Genomic DNA, 19,954 nt, shown 5'->3' on the forward strand with positions numbered 1-19,954 from the left:
GGTTGGGAGGACCCTCTAGAATGTACCAGAGACCTGGGAAGTGAGAACCTTTTAGAACTTAAAGCAGGGGGACCCTAGATGAAATGCCCTATGGTGGGGAGAGGGAACGTATTGAACCCAACTCCAGTAGAAAGACAGGGCATCAATTGAGGGATGGGGTTGCTATCCCACAGTCACAGCTCTGATTATAATTCTTCCTGTCTGAAAGAAATGCAGGGATGGAAGTGGAGAAGAGCCTGAGGAAAAGAAGGTCCAGTGACAGGCCCAAAGTGCGATCCAGCTCAAGGGGAGGCCCCGAGACCTGAAACTATGGGGCATTCACAAAAAGAGATCTATCATGACTGCTCTCCAAAAGACCCAAAAAGAAGCTGAAAGTGTCAGATGCAGATATGTGCACCAAACCAATGAACAGAAGCTGCTGACTCCTCTGGTTGAATCAGGGAAAAGCTGGAGGAAACTGAGGAGGAAGGCAACCCGGTAGGAGGACCAGTAGTCTCAATTAACTTGGATCCCCGAGATCTCTCAGACACTGGATCACTAACCAGGCAGCATACACGAGGTCTCCAACACATATACTGCAGAGGACTCCTGGGTCTGGGTTCAGTCAGAGAAGATGCACCTAAGCCTTGACACTGGAGGCCCTAGGAAGTTCAGAGGTCTGGTGGGGTGGGGACATCCTTGTGGAGATATGGGGGAGTAGGAATGGGGAGGAGGTGTGGGCTGTGGAACTATGGGGTGAGGGTGGTGGACTGGGAGGGGAATATAATCTGGAGTGTAAAAGTAAATAAATAAATAAATAAGTAAAAAACAAACAAAAATGAAACAGAATAAATGATGTAACAACTAGGAATAAATTCACAGTAGTTTCACATTGTGATCAGTGACAGGAGGGCTTTACAGACATAGCAGTGTGACAGTGTTCAGGCTTCTTTGTGAATGGGTGCATTTTTCCCTTTTTAGACAAGGGTTCAGTAGCCCAGTCTGACTTCTGTGCCAAGGGATAAACAAAGACAAACAGTAGACTATGTTCTGAATGACTGTCATCAAGAACTTCATTCTCTCTAAATTAGGCTATACATTTAATTACCTTATTTAGAAGGATTTTTTTTAAGTGGACCTTAGGGCAGCAGCAGGCAGATATCTGAATTCGAAGCCATTCTAGTTTAAAATGTCAGGTTCCAGGACAGCAGCAGCCATACATAGAAACTCTGTCTCAAGAAACAAAACAAAATAAATGAACAAATAATGAAAAATGAAAAGAAAAAAAGAATTATACATTTTGGTAATTAGTCCAAATTTGTATGGAGAAATTAAACAAGAGTAGCTGGGACAAAACAGAGTACTACATGTGGCCCTGGGCTTCAGATTAACTACATGTAAGAAGCAGAAGACTCAGAAAGGACATACTTACAGATGGGACCTTGATACGGTCAAACAGATCAGAGGAGAAGATAATGATTCAACCTAAGATGTTATGTAATGGAGTGTAGTAGGAGAGGAGACAGTCAACACAATAAAAGGTAAATCGTTTAGCAGCCAAACAAAACTGAAGAAAACAGCAACACTAAAAACTAAAGTCAGATCTTTAATATGTAAAGAATCTTACATGGATCAAAGATCTAAGGGCTAAAAACAAAACTTTATGAACATCAGAGCATCGGAGAGAAGAACATTCATAATAGGACACAAATTCTAAAAGCTACAAAATAAAGATTTATAAACATTTTAATGAATATTTTAATTTTAAAAATCACAATATTTATTTGGTACTAAGATTTATAAATATGTTACAAGAAAATACAGATTTTCCCCGGGTCAATAGCAAAAGACAAAGTAAATACTATTTCCAGTAGTTTTTTTAAAAAAAGTATTTGTTTATTATTTTAAAAATTTTATATGAATGAGACTTGCCTGCATTTAGTCTGTGCACTACATGTTTGCCTGGCACCCTTGGGGGCCAGAAAGAGCACTGGCTCCCCTGAATTGGAGTTATACACAAGTTGTGAGGCACTGTATAGGTGTCAATAATTGGAGCTTTGTCCTCTGGATGAGTAGCAAGTGCTCTGAACCACAGAACAATCTCTCTAGTCCTTTTTTTCTTTTCAAAAGGCTAATATCTAAAAGTATGCATGTAAGAGAAAGACAATGCTAATAACCTATAGAGAAAATGGCCAAGAGACATATGGAAGGTCATTCTGATGCAAATTTTACTGGTTATTAGATCTATGAAAAAAATGTCAGTACTCACAGTAAATAAAGATAAAATATTAGCTATCTACTGGTGGGAATGCCAACTGCTAGAATGTCTTTAGAAACAACTTGAGAAAAGCGACAGAAATTTTTGTAAATCCCTGCTCAGCAATTTTACATTTCAGCATCTATTATTAATTGGAACTAGAAAATAAAGCCAGAGCACAATATGCCAGAAAAAACCCTACAAAGAACATTATCAATTGTGTGTATGCCTGCATGTCCATGTAAATAATATATTCATTTGGTTGATGACTATATGTAGCTTGTCCACAAAGGACACAAGGTGATTGTAGTTGCCCTTTGGAGGGTGCTGACCAGGAAAGGAAGGGAGCTTCATATTCTTTTTTTTAAAATAACAACAACAACAAAACTAAAATCAACTATATTAGAGTCTATATCCAATTAAGTAGTTCTAACATATCAAATATATCTAAAGAGTTTCATAAAAGAACTAGTAAGTCACGAAATACGATTCATAAATAATAACTGATGGCTGTTAAAATAGTTCATATTCTGTATCATCCAGGGAAATAAGAGTGCCTGCTTCTATTCTTTAAATACTTCTGATGTTAAACTGTCAGAGCTCTGCAACAATAAGGTTTTAGTACAACTAGTTCTGACAATGTGAGTTCTGTATTCATTGGCACTTGAGATACAGTATGTATTTTGAAAGTAAGTAAAATTGGCAATCACTGAGGCTATTTCAGCTCAGTATGCACTAACGTATTCATGTATAGCTTGAGAAAGTTTTTTTATTGTCTACTGCTATTGGAGAAGAGTGGGTTGTGAGCCACTGGTGGACTAAGGAGAGTGGGCTGTGAGTTGGTGGACTGGAGTGGATTGCAAGCCACCGTTGGATTGCATTTTCATACTTCCTTGGGTCTTTTTGCCAATCTTGATGCCACCTAAGGTGTGCTATATAATTTGAGTAATTTTGTGCTACGCTTTGTTTCCACATGATAAACTGCTCTTTATTGTACCGATGGACTGAAGCTGACACTTTAGGGTAGTTTATAACAGAACGAAGCTGCTGGTCCAGTGAATAAGTAATTTCTGGAAATTCTGTAGCAATGTTTGTTAGCTCATCTGGGTCCAGTGAAAGATCTGAAAGAAAAGAAATAAAACAGTTATGTTCTAAAATAGTTTTGCTAGAATATCATTGTGATATTATGATTTACTTTTATTTTCCTTTCTTCTTTGCATAAGAATGCAGTATGCATTCACATTAGCAGCAGCAGACCACATTAATAGTTATGTTCTTCTAACATTACATCTCACAATGACTCTCAGCTGTTTTAGGTCAATGATCGGGAAGCAAGGAATGGCCATGGATAATATACTAAACGTGAAACACTCCTGTTGATGAATAAACATATATCTTAATGTAATCATTCTGTCACTACACTCTTTTTCTTATGTGTACTCTGACGGCAGACACAGCTGAATTCCTGCAGTTACTAAACTGGCTTAGAATAAATGTCTACTGTTTGTAGAGAGAATTTCTTGTGTACTATGTGGAAGTGTCACTGGTCAATAAAAATCTGGAAAACAATGAGCTAAGGCAGGATTGGAAGAAGGGACACTGGCAGGCAGAGATAGGAATTCTGGGAAAGAGTCAGAGGTTGGTACATTCAGCACTGGGGCTCTGAAGGACACATGAAACTGGACAGGTAACCAGCCTTGTGGCACACATAAAATAGAATTAACAGGTTATATAGGTTACAAGCTGGTCAGGAAACAAGCCTAAGCTTATGGCCTAGGCATTTGTCATAAATAATTTTCAGAGCTGTTATTTGAGAACTGGTGCATAGTGAAAAGCCCATAGCTACAAATGGTGCCTAATGTGGGACATATAATCCAAAACCAAGCTTAGAACCAAAGATTCAGGCATGAGAAAAGCCCCAAGGTGATATTTTGACTTCTTCTTTTCCGATCTGTATCCCCTTGACCTCCTTTTGTTGTCTGATTGCTCTGGCTAGAACTTCAAGAACTATATTGAATAAATAGGGAGAGAGTGGGCAGCCTTGTCTAGTCCCTGATTTTAGTGGGATTGCTTCAAGTTTCTCTCCATTTCGTTTAATGTTAGCAACTGGTTTGCTGTATATGGCTTTTACTATGTTCAGGTATGGGCCTTGAATTCCTATTCTTTCCAGGACTTTTATCATGAAGGGGTGTTGAATTTTGTCAAATGCTTTCTCGGCATCTAATGAAATGATCATGTGGTTTTGTTCTTTCAGTTTGTTTATATAATGGATCACGTTGATGGTTTTCCGTATATTAAACCATCCCTGCATGCCTGGGATGAAGCCTACTTGATCATGGTGGATGATTGTTTTGATGTGGTCTTGGATTCGGTTTGCCAGAATTTTATTGAGTATTTTTGCATCGATATTCATAAGGGAAATTGGTCTGAAGTTCTCTTTCTTTGTTGGGTCTCTGTGTGGTTTAGGTATAAGAGTAAGACCTCAGAAGATGGAAAAAATCTCCCATGCTCATGGATTGGCAGGATTAATATAGTAAAAATGGCCATTCTACCAAAAGTGATCTACAGATTCAATGCAATCCCCATGAAAATACCAATCCAATTCTTCAAAGAGTTAGAGAGAATAATTTGCAAATTCATCTGGAATAACAAAAAACCCAGGATAGCTAAAACTATCCTCAACAATAAAAGGACTTCAGGGGGAATCACTATCCCTGAACTCAAGCAGTATTACAGAGCAATAGTGATAAAAACTGCATGGTATTGGTACAGAGACAGACAGACAGACCAATGGAACAGAATTGAAGACCCAGAAATGAACCCACACACCTATGGGCACTTGATTTTTGACAAAGGAGCCAAAACCATCAAATGGAAAAAAGATAGCATTTTCAGCAAATGGTGCTGGTTCAACTGGAGGTCAACATGTAGAAGAATGCAGATCGATCCATGCTTATCACCCTGTACAAAGCTTAAGTCCAAGTGGATAAAGGACCTCCACATCAAACTACATACACTCAAACTAATAGAAGAAAAACTAGGGAAGCATCTGGAACACATGGGTACTGGAAAAAATTTCCTGAACAAAACACCAATGGCTTAGGCGCTAAGATCAAGAATAGACAAATGGGATCTCATAAAACTGCAAAGCTTCTGTAAGGCAAAGAACACTGTGGTTAGGACAAAACGGCAACCAACAGATTGGGAAAAGATCTTTACCAATCCTACAACAGATAGAGACCTTATATCCAAAATATACAAAGAACTCAAAAAGTTAGACTGCAGGGAGACAAAAAAAACCCTATTAAAAAATGGGGTTCAGAGCTAAACAAAGAATTCACAGCTGAGGAATGCCGAATGGCTGAGAAACACCTAAAGAAATGTTCAACTTCTTTAGTCATAAGGGAAATGCAAATCAAAACAACCCTGAGATTTCACCTCACACCAGTGAGAATGGCTAAGATCAAAAACTCAGGTGACAGCAGAAGCTGGCGAGGATGTGGAGAAAGAGGAACACTCCTCCATTGTTGGTGGGATTGCAGACTGGTACAACCATTCTGGAAATCAGTCTGGAGGTTCCTCAGAAAATTGGACAGAGAACTGCCTGAGGATCCAGCTATACCTCTCTTGGGCATATACCCAAAAGATGCCCCAACATATAAAAAAGACACGTGCTCCACTATGTTCATAGCAGCCTTATTTATAATAGCCAGAAGCTGGAAAGAACCCAGATGCCCTTCAACAGAGGAATGGATACAGAAAATGTGGTACATCTACACAATGGAATATTACTCAGCTATCAAAAACAATGACTTTATGAAATTCGTAGGCAAATGGTTGGAACTGGAAAATATCATCCTGAGTGAGGTAACCCAATCACAGAAAAACACACGTGGTATGAACTCGTCAATAAGTGGCTATTAGCCCAAATGCTTGAATTACCCTTTATGCACAGACCACATGAAACTCCAGAATGATGACCAAAATGTGGATGCTTCACTCTCTTTAAAAGGGGAACAAGAATACTCTTGGCAGGGAATAGAGAGGCAAAGATTAAAACAGACACAGAAGGAATACCCATTCAGAGCCCGCTCCACATGTGGCCCATACATATACAGCCATCCAATTAGACAAGATGGATGAAGCAAAGAAGTGCAGGCTGACAGGAGCCGGACGTAGATCGCTCCTGAGAGACACAGGCAGAATACAGCAAATACAGAGGCGTATGCCAGCAGCAAATCACTGAACTGAGAACGGGACCCCCGTTGAAGGAATCAGAGAAAGAACTCGAAGAGCTTGAAGGAACTCGAGACCCCTTATGAACAACAATGCCAAGCAACCAGAGCTTCCAGGGACTAAGCCACTACCTAAAGACTATACATGGACTGACCCTGGACTCTGACCTCATAGGTAGCAATGAATATTCTAGTAAGATCACCAGTGGAAGGGGAAGCCCTTGGTCCTGCTAAGACTGAACCCCCAGTGAACGTGATTGTTGGGGGGAGGGCGGCAATGGGGGGAGGATGGGGAGGGGAATACCCATAAAGAAGGGGAGGGGGAGGGGTTAGGGGGATGTTTGCCCGGAAACCGGGAAAGGGAATAACACTCGAAGTGTAAATAAGAAACACTCAAGTTAATAAAAAAAAAAAAAAAAAAGAAAAGCCCCAAGGTTAAAGCAGTTTTCTAGCTGGGAGAGTGAGTAGAGGCCTGTGGGCAGGGGGTAGCAAGTGGGGAACTGGAGCCTCAAGGCATGACCCACAGGTGAAAAACTTCCCAGAGCTGAGGCAGATAGGCTCATTTCCCAAGCAGTATTAAGCTCAGCTAATACTGGGGGGTGGTGCGGGGGCTGGTGGTAAAGCTAGTTGCCCTAGTCATATGCTGGCCTGAGGAGCTTGCAGACATACAGAAGGACAGAAGGAACATTTTGTTAAAGCTGTAGCGGGACTGAAAACTCTCAAATTTCTGAACTGGTAATGTGTAAGTTTGTAAAGAATAAAAAAGGAACAAATACATATTTGAAAATAATAAAATGCTTCTGGTCTCCATATGCACCTAAAGCTAAGGCAGTCCCACAGCCCTCCTTACCCAAATCCTGCCTGGAAAGAGCTGGTTTCCCAGGAGTTCTCTCATGTGGGTTGCTGTTTATGTGCAGGTGAGGGCAGGCAAAAGGTAAGGCAAGAGCCTGCTACTGGGTAGTGAAAAAGAAAGGCAGGCTGAGAATTTTAGAGATGGGACAGAGTATGGAGAGGGGAGGAAGGAAGATGGAGGAAGAGAAGGGTGACCCAGATCAGTGTGGCTTTAAATAGTCACAGGTAGTTATGAATATCATGTAAGATATGGATTATTACAGGATAAATTTGTCCAATCGAAATGGGCAGTTTATATCAACATCATGCTCTGATTCTTTCATTGGACATTTGTGGGTTGAGATTTTACTGATATAAATCTGACTGATAAAATACAAGCCTCCAGTAACTTGATTTTACTGGGTTACAGGGATTTGTGACAGCTAACTGCAAAATGGGTGGCAAGACTGCTGGGGCCCAACACTCTCACTTCTAAACCCACAGGTAAGATCACCACTTTCGCTCCAATAACAGTCCAAAGAGGTACCCACCAGGAGCACACAGAGCAGAAGAACTGCAGAGCAGCCTGGGACAGGATCCTTCTAGTCTCCATGTGCTCCCAGAGATAAGGCTGTGACACTGCCCTCCATACCTAAAACCTGCCTGGAGAAAGGTAGTCTCTCATTGGTGCTCTCATTCTTAAGATCACAGGCTCAGAGGCCCACAGGAAGGACAAGCTGCACCAACTAAAACCAGAGATAGTCAGATGGCTAGAGGCAAACACAGAACCTAATCACAGAAACCAAGGCTATTTGGCATCATCAGAACCAAGTTCTCCCACCACAGCAAGTCCTGGATACCCTATCACACTGGAAAAGCAAGATTTGGATTTAAAATAACATCTCATGATAATGATAGAGGACTTTAGGAAGGACATAAATAACTCCCTTAAAGAGAACACAGGTAAACAGGTAGAAGACCTTAAAGAGGAAAAACAAAAATCCCTTAAAGAATTATAGGAAAACATAACCAAGAATTGAATAAAACCACCCAGGATCTAAAAATAGAAATAGAAACTATAAAGAAATCACAAAGGGTAGTCCATGCTGGCACTCAACTTCTTGGAATTTTAATCCTGCTTTCTTAGAACTCCCAAGAGATTGTAGTACAAACATTTACTGGCATGCTTTACTTAGTATGTAAACTAGAGAATATATGCATTTATAAATAAAAACCTCATACATAAAAAAAAAAAGAAATCACAAAGGGAGACAACCCTGGAGATAAAAAACCTAGGAAGGAGATCAGGAGTCATAAATTCAAGCATCATAAACAGAATACAAGAGATAGATGAGAGAATCTCAGGGGCAGAAGATACCACAGAAAATGTTGACACAACAGTCAAAGAAAATGCACAATGCAAAAAGCTCCTAACCAAAAATATCTAGGAAACCCAGGACACAATGAGAAGATCAAACCTAAGGATAATAGGTATACGAGAGTGAAAATTCTCAACTTAAAGGGACAGTAAATATCTTCAACAAAATTATAGAAGATAATTTCCATAACCTAGAGAAAAAGATGACCATAAGCATAAAAAGAAGCCTACAGAACCCCAGATAAACAGGAACAGAAAAGAAATTTCTCCTGTCTCATTTAACAATGTTAATTACATAGTTCTTAAGCATGGTGTATCTTTCCATCCTTTCCTGTCTTCTTCTATTTTTTTTCTCGGAGTTTAAATATTTTTGTTATGAACATATGTCCCAGTAACATTTTTTTTAGCTCTGACAAAAATTAATGTACAGGAGTAGGGACATGTTCCAGCTCCGAATTTGAGGATACACTCTATCTATGGGATAAAATCAAATTGATCAAGGAGACTGACCTTTTTAAAGCACGCCTATCTTTGCTTTTCAGTGATTTTGTTAAGAATACATATGTAGCAGAGGATGGCTTTGTCTGACATCAGTGGGAGGAAAGACCCTCAGCTTTGTGGAGGTTTTATGCCCCAGCATAGGAGGATGCTGAAGCAGTGGGGCAGGAGTGGGTAGGTGGGTGGGTAAGCACCCTAGAGGCAAAGGGGAGGGAGGATGGGGTGTGGGGTTGTGGGGTAACTGCGAATGGGGATATCATTTGAGATGTAAGCAAATGGAATGATATATAAAAATTAACGATAAAAAGGATGTTTATATCTATGTTAAGAAAATCCTCCTGCATCAGAGAAAGAACTGGAAGATCTTGAAGGGGCTCGAGACCCCATATGTACAACAATGCCAAGCAACCAGAGCTTCCAGGGACTAAGCCACTACCTAAAGACTATACATGGACTGACCCTGGACTCTGACCTCATAGATGGCAATAAATATCCTAGTAAGAGCACCAGTGGAAGGGGAAGCCCTGGGTCCTGCTAAGACTGAACCCCCAGTGAACTAGACTGGTGGGGGGAGGGCGGCAATGGGGGGAGGGTGGGGATGGGAACACCGATAAAGGGGAGGGGGGAGGGGGATGTTTGCCCAGAAACTGGGAAAGGGAATAACACTCGAAATGTATATAAGAAATACTCAAGTTAATAATAATAATAATAATAATAATAATAATAATAATAATAATAAAGAAAATCCTCCTGCCACATAATAATCAAAACACCAAATGCACAAAACACAGGAAGAATATTAAAAACATTAAGGAAAAATGTCAAGTAACATATAAAGGCAAACCTATCAGAATTACACCAGATTTCTTACCAGAGATTCTAAAAGCAAGAAGATCCTGGGCAGATGTCATACAGGCCCTAAGAGAACACAAATGCCAGCCCAGGCTTCTATACCCAGCAAAACTCAATTAAAAGAGATACATAAATCAAGACATTCGATGACAAAACCAAATTTACACAATATCTTTATACAACTCAGCCCTACAAAGGATAATAGATGGAAAACTCCAACACAAGGAGGGAAGCTACATCCTAGAAAAAAAAAAAAACCAAGAAAGTAATCTTCTTTCAACAAAGCCAAAAGAAGACGGACACACAAACATAATTCCACCTTTATAAACAAAAATAAGAGTAAGCAACATTCACTTTTCCTTAATCTCTCTTAAATCAAATGTACTCAATTCTCCAATAAAAAGACATAGACTGACAGACTGGATACATAAACAGGACCAAACATTTTTCTGCATACAGGAAACACACCTCAGAGACAAGGACAGACACTACCTCAGAGTAAAAGGGTGGAAAACCACTTTCCAAGCAAATGGTTCCAAGAAACAAGTAGCCATTTTAATATCGAATAAAATTGACTTTCAACCAGAAGTTTTCAAAAAAGATAAGGAAGGTCACTTCATATTCATCAAAGGAAAAATCTACCAAGATGAACTCTCAATTCTCAACACCTATGCTCCAAATGCAAGGGTACCCACATTCAAAAAAGAAACTTTACTAAAACTCAAAATACATATTGCACCTCGCACAATAATCGTGGGAGACTTCAACACCCCACTCTCATCAATAGACAGATTATAGAAATAGAAACTAAACAGAGATACAGGGAAACTAATAGAAGTTATGAACCAAATGGATTTAACAGATATCTATAGAGCATTTCGTTCTAAAACAAAAGAATATACCGTCCTCTCAGCATCTCATGGTACCGTCTCCAAAACTGACCACTTAATCAGTTACAAAACATGCATCAACAGATACAAGAAGATTGTAATAATCCCATGTATGCTATCAGATCACCATGGATTAAGTCTGGTTCAATAACAATAAAACCAACAGAAAGTCCCAATACACATGGAAACTGAACAACATTCTACTCAATCATAACTTGGTCAAGCAAGAAATAAAGAAATTAAAGAAGTTTTAGAATTTAATGAAAATGAAGGCACAATATACCCAAACTTATAGGACACAATGATAGCACTGCTAAGAGGAAAAATCATAGCTCTGAGGCCTCCAAAAAGAGACTGGAAGGAACATACACTAACAGCTTGACAGCACATGTGAAAGCTCTAGAACAGAAAGAAGCAAATATACCCAAGAGGAGTAGGCCACATAATCAAATGCAGGGCTGAAATCAACCAAGTAGAAACAAAGAGAACTATACAAAGAATCAACAAAACAAGGAGCTAGTTCTTAGAGAAAATCAAGAAGATAGATAAACTCCTAGCCAGACTAACCAGAGTACACACAGTCAGTATCCAAATGAATAAAATCAGAAATGAAAAGGGAGACATAACAACAGAAACCAAGGAAATTAAAAAAAATCAGCAGATGCCACTACAAAAGCCTACTTTCAATGAAACTGTAAAATCTGGGTGAAATGGACAATTCTCTAGACAGATAATAGGTACTGAAGATAAATCAGAATCAGATAAGCCATCTAAACAGTCCCATAACTCCTAAATAGAAGCAGTCAATAAAGTCTTCCAACCAAAAAAAGTTCAGGGCCAGATGGGTTTAGTGCAGAATTCTATCAGACCTTCATAGAAAACCTAATACCATTACTGTACAAACTATTCCATAAAATAGAAACAGAAGGAACCCTACCCAGTTTGTTCTATGAAGCCAAAATCACACTTATATCTAAATCACACAAAGACCGAACATGACACACAAAGACAGAACAATTTCCCTTATGAATATTGATGCAAAAATATTCAATAAGATTCTCACAAACTGAATCCAAGAACACATTAAAATCCATCATGATCAAGTAGGCCATATGTCAGGGATGCAGAGATGTTTAATATATGGAAATTCATCAACATAATACATTATATAAACAAACTCAAAGGGGAAAAAACACATGATCATCTCATTAGATGCTGAGAAATCATTTGACAAAATTCAACACTCCTTCACGATAAAAGTCTTGGAAAAGATCAGGAATTCAAGGTCCATACCCAAACATGGTAAGAGCAATATACAGCAAACCAGTAGCCAACATCAAACTAAATGGAGAGAAACTTGAAGCAATCCCACTAAAATCAGGGACTAGACAAGGCTGCCCACTCTCTCCCTACTTATTCAATATAGTACTTGAAGTCCTAGCCAGAGCAATCAGACCAAGGTAACCAGGTCAAAGGGATACAAATTGGAAAGGAAGAAGAATTTTCAGATGATATGATAGTGTATTTAAGTGACCCCAAAAGTTCCACCAGAGGGCTAATATCCAAAATATACAAAGAACTCAAGAAGTTAGACTCCAGAGAGAAAAATAACCCTATTAAAAATGGGGTACAGTGCTAAACAAAAAATTCTCAGCTGAGGAATATCGAATGGCTGAGAAGTACCTAAAGAAATGTTCAATATGCTTAGTCATCAGGAAAATGCAAATCAAAACAACCCTGAGATTCCACCTCACAGCAGTCAGAATGGCTAAGATAAAAAAAACTCAGATGTCAACAGATGCAGGCCAGGATGTGGAGAAAGAGGAACACTCCTCCATTGTTGGTGGGATTGCAAGCTGGTACAACCATTCTGGAAATCAGTCTGGAGGTTCCTCAGAAAACTGGACATAGTGCTACCTGAAGACCCACCTATACCACTCCTGGGCATATACCCAAATGATGCTCCAACATATAACAAGGACCCATGTAGGAGCCTTATTCATAACAGCCAGAAGCTGGAAACACCCCGGATGTCTGTCCTTCAACAGAGGAATGGATACAGAAAATATAGTCCATATACACAATGGAGTATTACTGTGTTACTAAAGAGAAAGACTTCATTAAATTCTTAGGCAAGTAGATTGAACTAAAAATTATCCTGAGTGAGGTAATCCAATCAGAAAAGGATACACATGGTATCCACTCATTGATAAGTAGAAATTAGCCCAAAAACTGGGAATACCCAAGGTACAATTCATAGACCATATGAAGTTCAAGAAGAAGGAAGACCAAAATGTGGATGTTTCAGTCGTTCTTAGAAGAGGGAACAAAATACTCAAGGGAGGAAATACAGGGACAAAGAGTGGAACACAGACTGAAGGGAAGGCCACCTAGATATTTCCTCACCTGGGGATTTACCCCATATACAGATATCAAACCCAGACATTAAGCAGACATTAAGGTGGATGCCAAGAAGTGCTTGCTCACGGAAGTCTTATATGGATGTCTCTTTAGAGGCTCTGCCAGACTTTTACTGATACAGATGAGGATGCTTGTAGCTAACCAATGGACTGAGTACAGGGACCCCAATGGAGGAGTTAGAGAAAAGACTTAAGTAGCTGAAGGGGTTTTCATCACCATAGGAAGAACAACAATATCAACCATCCAGACCCTCCCGCCCCAGAGTTCCCTGGCACTAAACCACCAACCAAAAAGTACACACGGACGGATCCATGGCTCCAGCCACATATGTAGCAGAGGATGGCACTGTTTGCCACCAATAGGAGGAGAATCCTGTGAAGGCTAGTTTCCCCTGTGTAGGGAAATTCCAGGACGTTGAGGTGGCAGTAGGTGGGTGGGAAGGGGAGCATCCTCATAGATGCCAGGGGGAGGGGGTACTAGAGAAGGGGGAACTGGGAAAGTGGATAACATTTGAAATATAAGTACAGAAAATATCCAATAACAAAAAGAAAATAAGAAAATCCTTAAAGAGTTAAATAATATTTAAAACATTCGTCAGAGGAAAACATTTTAGAGAAAATTAAATATAGAAAAATAAAGTTTAGAGAACAATAAGAGAAATAATAAATGCACATAGAAAATAAAGTCTCCAAAGAAAGGAAAAAGGGAGAAGAGTAAAATAATGTTTCTAGAGAAAGGAGAAAGAGACCTAAGTATAGTTTCCCCTCCCTCAAGAGGAGAGAGTTAGAGACATTAAAAATATTTTCCATATTAAAAGATGGAAAACACTGTAGAAAAAGGCATTTGGGTATCATATAGTTTTGTGTTGACTGTCAACACAACATTAACTATATGTTTAGTAATTATTCCAATTTTATTATCTTCTTTAAGAAAAATCAGAATAAAGCAGACTTAAGAGAAGGAGAAGACTAAAACATTAAATGGTAGATTGGAGGACAGACTAGAGATTAGAAATTAGAGGACTGTTTAAATCAGAATAATGAAGAATCCAGTCTGGAGCCTACAACTGCAGAAAAAGTAGTTCCAGATGAGAAAAATCCACAAAGGCTTGAAAAATTAGATGGCAGCCCACAGAGATGCAATATAATGAGTTAAGAATCCAGATTCTGTTTAATAGATTATGTGTTTCATTTTATAGGGTTTGGAGAATTAAAATATGTATCTATGATAATATATCATACAATTGATACTTATTCAAGGTTTCAATATGTTTTTGCCTTTAACTCTTAAAGGGATGATTCTAAAATTGCACATTTATTAGAGGTGGTGACCATCTTTGAGATGTCTTTACAAATTGAAAGTGATGATACTTCAACATGTGTGTCCATTAGAATACAACAATTTTTGGTATTATGGCATCAAAAATATTACAAACATATCTCATAATTTTTTCTGGTCAAGCAATTATGAAGAGATCTAACAGGACTTTAAAAGAAATGCTCATAAAACAAAAGGGGTATATGAGATCTCTTAGAGATGGAGTAAATAATGCTTTATTGAGCTTACATTTTTAAAAGGTCAATGAGACACAGCTGCTGAGGTACACTGGATTTTTAGAAAAGAATGCTGATTTAGTTCAATATATATGTATGTGTGTATGTATATGTGTGTGTGTATATATATATATATATAATAACTTCATAATGTAAGGAAGGAGATGCATTACATTGAGGAAGAGATTTTTTTTTTTGCATTTTTTCAATAGGAGAAAAAAAAAGCTATGGATTCCTTCAGAATCAATAAAATCAGACATAACTGGGAACACCCCTGAAGATTTTGGTTACAGACAGAATAAAAGGAAATCAAGAAGGTCAACAAAATGGGTAACTTGTAATGCTGATCCCTGTACTTGGGAACAGTGCTGTGCTGACACTGGCAGAGACATGAAATTGTCTCCAGCCAGGATTCAGTGAAGCCTAGCCAATCTTGTTGGCTGTAGAGTCCTAAGGATTTATCATGTCATCCTTTCATATGGCATGGATAGACATTAATATTATAGTTTAGATATGCTGTCCAAATAGATTTATAAAGTTTGATGCCTTTCTCCTGTTCAAACATAGAGCAAAGAATCATTAGCTGAATTGTGGATACTGTACATCCATACATGTGTTAAAATAAATATGTATATAACCTTTGAAAGCTTACATATTTTCAGAGTGAAAGGACCAAATACCAAAGAAATCAAGACAAACAGTCCTTGAGATCTTACACCACAGATCCTCAACTGCTGTTTTCTTAAGAATCTATATCCGGGGGTCTTCAGAGGTCCTGAGTTCAATTGCCAGCACACACACTATTCCAGTTAGGACTTCCCTTAAGCCTTGCATTTTCCACCAAAGAACAATTGGACAACAAATGTTATAGCTAGCTTAATTTTTTTGTTTCTTTTTTTTAATTGTATACTTTATTTATATTTCAAATGTTATCCCCTCTCCTAGCTTCCCATCCATAATCTTATCTCCCCTCCCCCTTCTTCTATGAGGGTGTTCCCCTACCCAGCCACCCATCCTTTCCCGCCTCCCCACCATGACATTTCCCTACATTGGGAGGTCCAGCCTTGGCAGGATCAAGGGATTCCACTGGTACCAAACAAGGCCATCCTTTGCTACATATGTAGCTGGAGCCATGGGTCTGTCCATGTGTACTCTTTGGGTAGTAGTTTAGTCCCTGGGAGCTCTGGCTGATTGGTATTGTTGTTCTTACAGGTTGCAACCTCTTTCAGCTCCTTTAATCCTTTCTCTAATTCCTCCAATGGGGGTCCCATTCTCAGTTCAATGGTTTGCTGCTAGCATTTGCCTTTATATTTGACATGCTCTGGCAGAGCCTCTCAGGAGACAGCTATATCAGGCTCCTGTCAGCATGCACTTCTTAGCATCAGCAATATTGTCTGGGTTTAGTGGCTGTATGTATATGAGTTGTATCCCTAGGTGCGGTGGGCTCTGAATGGCCATTGCTTCAGTCTCTGCTCTAAACTTTGTCTCCATAGCTCCTCTTATGAATACTTTTGTTCCACTTTTTAAGAAGGAGTGAAGCATTGGTACTTTAGTTGTCCTTCTTCTTGAGCTTCATGTGGTCTGTGGATTGTATCTTGGGTAATCTGAGAATTTAGACATTTATATTTAGGTATTGCAGTATTTACCCACAGTACACACCATGTGTGTTATTTTATGATTGGGTTACCTCACTCAGGACATTTTCTAGTTCTGTCCATTTGCCTATGAATTTCATGAAGTCATTGTTTTTAATATCTGAGTAGTACACCATTGTATAAATGTATCACATTTTCAGTATCCATTGCTCTGTTGATCTTAGAGCATAAGCCATTGGTGTTCTGGTCAGGAAATTTTCCCTGTCCAGGGAAAATTTGTCCCTGTGTCCATGTGTTCCAGGCTTTCCCCCACTTTTTGTTCTATTAGTTTGAGTGCGTCTAGTTTTATGTGGAGGTCCTTGATGCACTTGGACTTGAGCTTTTATACAGGGAGATAAAAATTAATGAATTTGCATTCCTCTACATACTGACCTCCAGTTGAACCAGCAACATTTATTGAAAATGCTGTCTTTTTTCAACTGGATGGTTTTAGCTCCTTTGTCAAATATCAAGTGACCAAAGGTATGTGGGTTCATTTCTGGGTCTTCAATTCTATTCAGTTGGTCTACCTGCTTGTAGCTGTACCAATACCATACAGTTTTTATCACTATTGCTCTGTAATATAACTTGAGATCAGGGATGGTGATTCCCTCAGAAGTTCCTTTATTGTTGAGAATAGTTTTCCCTATCCTGGGATTTTTGTTATTCCAAATAAATTTGGAAATTGTGCTTTCTAACTCTATAAGAATTGAGTTGGAATTTTGATGGGGATTGCATTGAATCTGTAGATTGCTTTTGGCAAGATGGCCATTTTGACAATATTAATCCTGCCAATTCATGAGCATGGGAGATATTCCCATCTTCTGAGATCTTCAATTTCTTTCTTCAGAGACTTGAAGTTCTTGCCATACAGATCTTGGCTACTGGTTTGCTGTATATGGCTTTTACTATGTTTAGGTATAGGTCTTGAATTCCTGATCTTTCCAAGACTTTTATCATGAAGGGGTGTTGAATTTTGTCAAATGCTTTCTCAGCATCTAATGAAAATGATCCTGTGTTTTTTTTCTTTTTTGTTTATATAGTGGATTATGTTGATGGATTTCCATATATAGAACCATCCCTGTGTCCCTGGGATGAAGCCTATTTGATCATGATGGATGATTGTTTTGATGTGTTCTTGGATTCGGTTTGCAAGAATTGTATTGTGTTTTTTTGCATGGATATTCATAAGAGAAATTGATCTGAAGTTCTCTTTCTTTGTTGGGTCTTTGTGTGGTTTAGGTATAAGAGTAATTGTGGCTTCATAGAAGGAATTTGGTAGTATTCCTTCTGTTCTATTTTGTGGAATAGTTTGGATAGTATTGGTATTAGGTCTTCTATGAAGGTCTGATAGCATTCTGCATTAAACCCATCTGGTCCTGGATTGTTTTTGTTTGGGAGACTTTTAATAACTGCTTCTATTCTTTAGGAGTTATGGGACTGTTTAGATTGTTAATCTGATCCTGATTTAATTTTGGTACCTGGTATCTGTCTAGAAAATTGTCCATTTCATCCAGATTTTCCAGTTTTGTTGAGTACAGGGTTTTGTAGTAGGATCTGATTTTTTTTTTTTTTTGGATTTCCTCATAGTCTATTGTTATGTCTCCCATTTCATTTTTGATTTTGTTCATTTGGATACTCTCTTTGTGCCCTCTATCAGTTTATCTATCTTCTTGATTTTCTCAAAATACCAGCTCTTGATTTTATTGATTCTTTTTATAGTTCATTTTGTTTCTAATTGGTTGTTTCCCTCCATATGTTTGATTTTTCTTGTGGTCTACGCCTCTTGGGTATATTTGCTTCTTTCCGTTCTAGAGCTTTCAGGTGTGCTGTCAAACTGTTAGTGTATGTTCCTTCCAGTCTCTTTTTGGAGGCCTCAGAGCTATGATTTTTCCTCTTAGCACTGCTTTCATTGTTTTCCATAAGTTTGAGTATGTTGTCCCTTTATTTTCATTAAACTCTAAAAAGTATTAATTTCTTTATTTCCTCCCTGACCAAGTTATGATTGAGTAGAGAGTTGTTCAGCTTCCATGTGTATGTGGGCTTTCTGTCCTGTTTGTTGTTATTGAAGACCAGTCTTAGTCCGTGGTGATCTGATAGGATGTACGAGATTATTTCAATCTTCTTGTATCTGTTGATGCCTTTTTTTGTGATCGATTATATGGTCAACTTTGGAGAAGATACCATGAGGTGCTTAAAAGAAGCAATATTCTCTTCTTTTAGGATGAATTGTTCTATAGATATCTTTCAAATCCATTTTGTTCATAACTTGTTAGTTTCACTGTGTGTTTGTTCAGTTTCTCTTTCCATGAACTGTCCATTGGTGAGAGTGTGGTGTTGAAGTCTTCCAGTACTATTGTGTAAGCAGTGTGTGCTTTGAGCTATAGTAAGGTTTCTTTTATGTATGTAGGTGCACTTGCATTTGAAGTATAGATATTGAGGGTTGAAAGTTCATCTTGCTGGCATTGTTGTTCATATGGGGTCTCAAGCCCCTTCAACCTCTTTCAGTCCTTTCTCTCATTCCTTCAACGGGGGTCCCATTCTCAGTTCAGTGGTTTGCTGCTGGCATATGCCTATGTATTTGCCATATTCTGACTGTGCCTCTCACAAGAGATCTACATCCAGTTCTTGTTGGCTTGCACTTCTTTGCTTCATCCATCTTATCTAGTTTGGTGGCTGTATATGTATGGGTCACATGTGGGGCAGGCTCTGAATGGGCGTTCCTTCAGCCTCTGTTCTAAACTTTGCCTCCCTATTCCCTCCCAAGGGTATTCTTGTTCCCCGTTTAAAGAAGGAGTGAAGAATTCACATTTTCATCATCAGTCTTCAGTTTCATGTGTTCTATGCATTTAAGGTAATTCGAGCATTTGAGCTAATATCCATTTATCAATGAGTGCATACCATGTGTGTTTTCTGTGATTGGGTTACCTCACTCAGGATATTTTCCAGTTCTATCCATTTGCCTATGACTTTCATAAAGTCATTGTTTTTGATAGCTGAGTAATATTCCATTGTAGAGATGTACCACATTTTCTGTATCCACTCCTCTGTTGAAGGGCATCTGGGTTCTTTCCAGCTTCCAATAAAGAAGGCTGCTATGAACATAATGGAGCATGTGTCTTTGTTATTTGTTGGAGCATCTTTTGGTTATATGCCCAAGAGAGGTGTAGCTGGGTCCTCATGTAGTTCAATGTCCAATTTTCTTAGGAACCTCCAGACTGATTTCCAGAATGGTTGTACCAGTCTGCAATCCCACCAACAATGGAGGAGTGTTCCTCTTTCTCCACATCCTTGCCAGCATCTGCTGTTGCTGGAGTTTTTGATCTTAGCCATTCTGACTAGTGTGAGGTGGGATCTCAGGGTTGTTTTGATTTGCATTTCCCTTATGACTAAAGATGTTGAACATTTCTTTAGGTGTTTCTCAGC

General features: G+C 38.7%; 1 protein-coding gene across 1 annotated transcript in view; it reads right to left on the reverse strand.

The window, feature by feature from the left end:
• Nucleotides 1-1,572: 1,572 nt before the first annotated feature.
• Nucleotides 1,573-19,954, reverse strand: part of Arsk (arylsulfatase family, member K) — a 57,131-nt gene continuing 38,749 nt past the window's right edge. The window contains exon 8 of the mRNA NM_001047917.2: nt 1,573-3,357. Coding sequence (NP_001041382.1) covers nt 2,981-3,357 — 377 coding nt within the window. The 3' untranslated portion in view covers nt 1,573-2,980. The remainder of the gene's footprint in view (nt 3,358-19,954) is intronic.

This window comes from Rattus norvegicus, chromosome 2, assembly GCF_036323735.1.
Source record: "Rattus norvegicus strain BN/NHsdMcwi chromosome 2, GRCr8, whole genome shotgun sequence".
Taxonomy (NCBI): domain Eukaryota; kingdom Metazoa; phylum Chordata; class Mammalia; order Rodentia; family Muridae; genus Rattus; species Rattus norvegicus.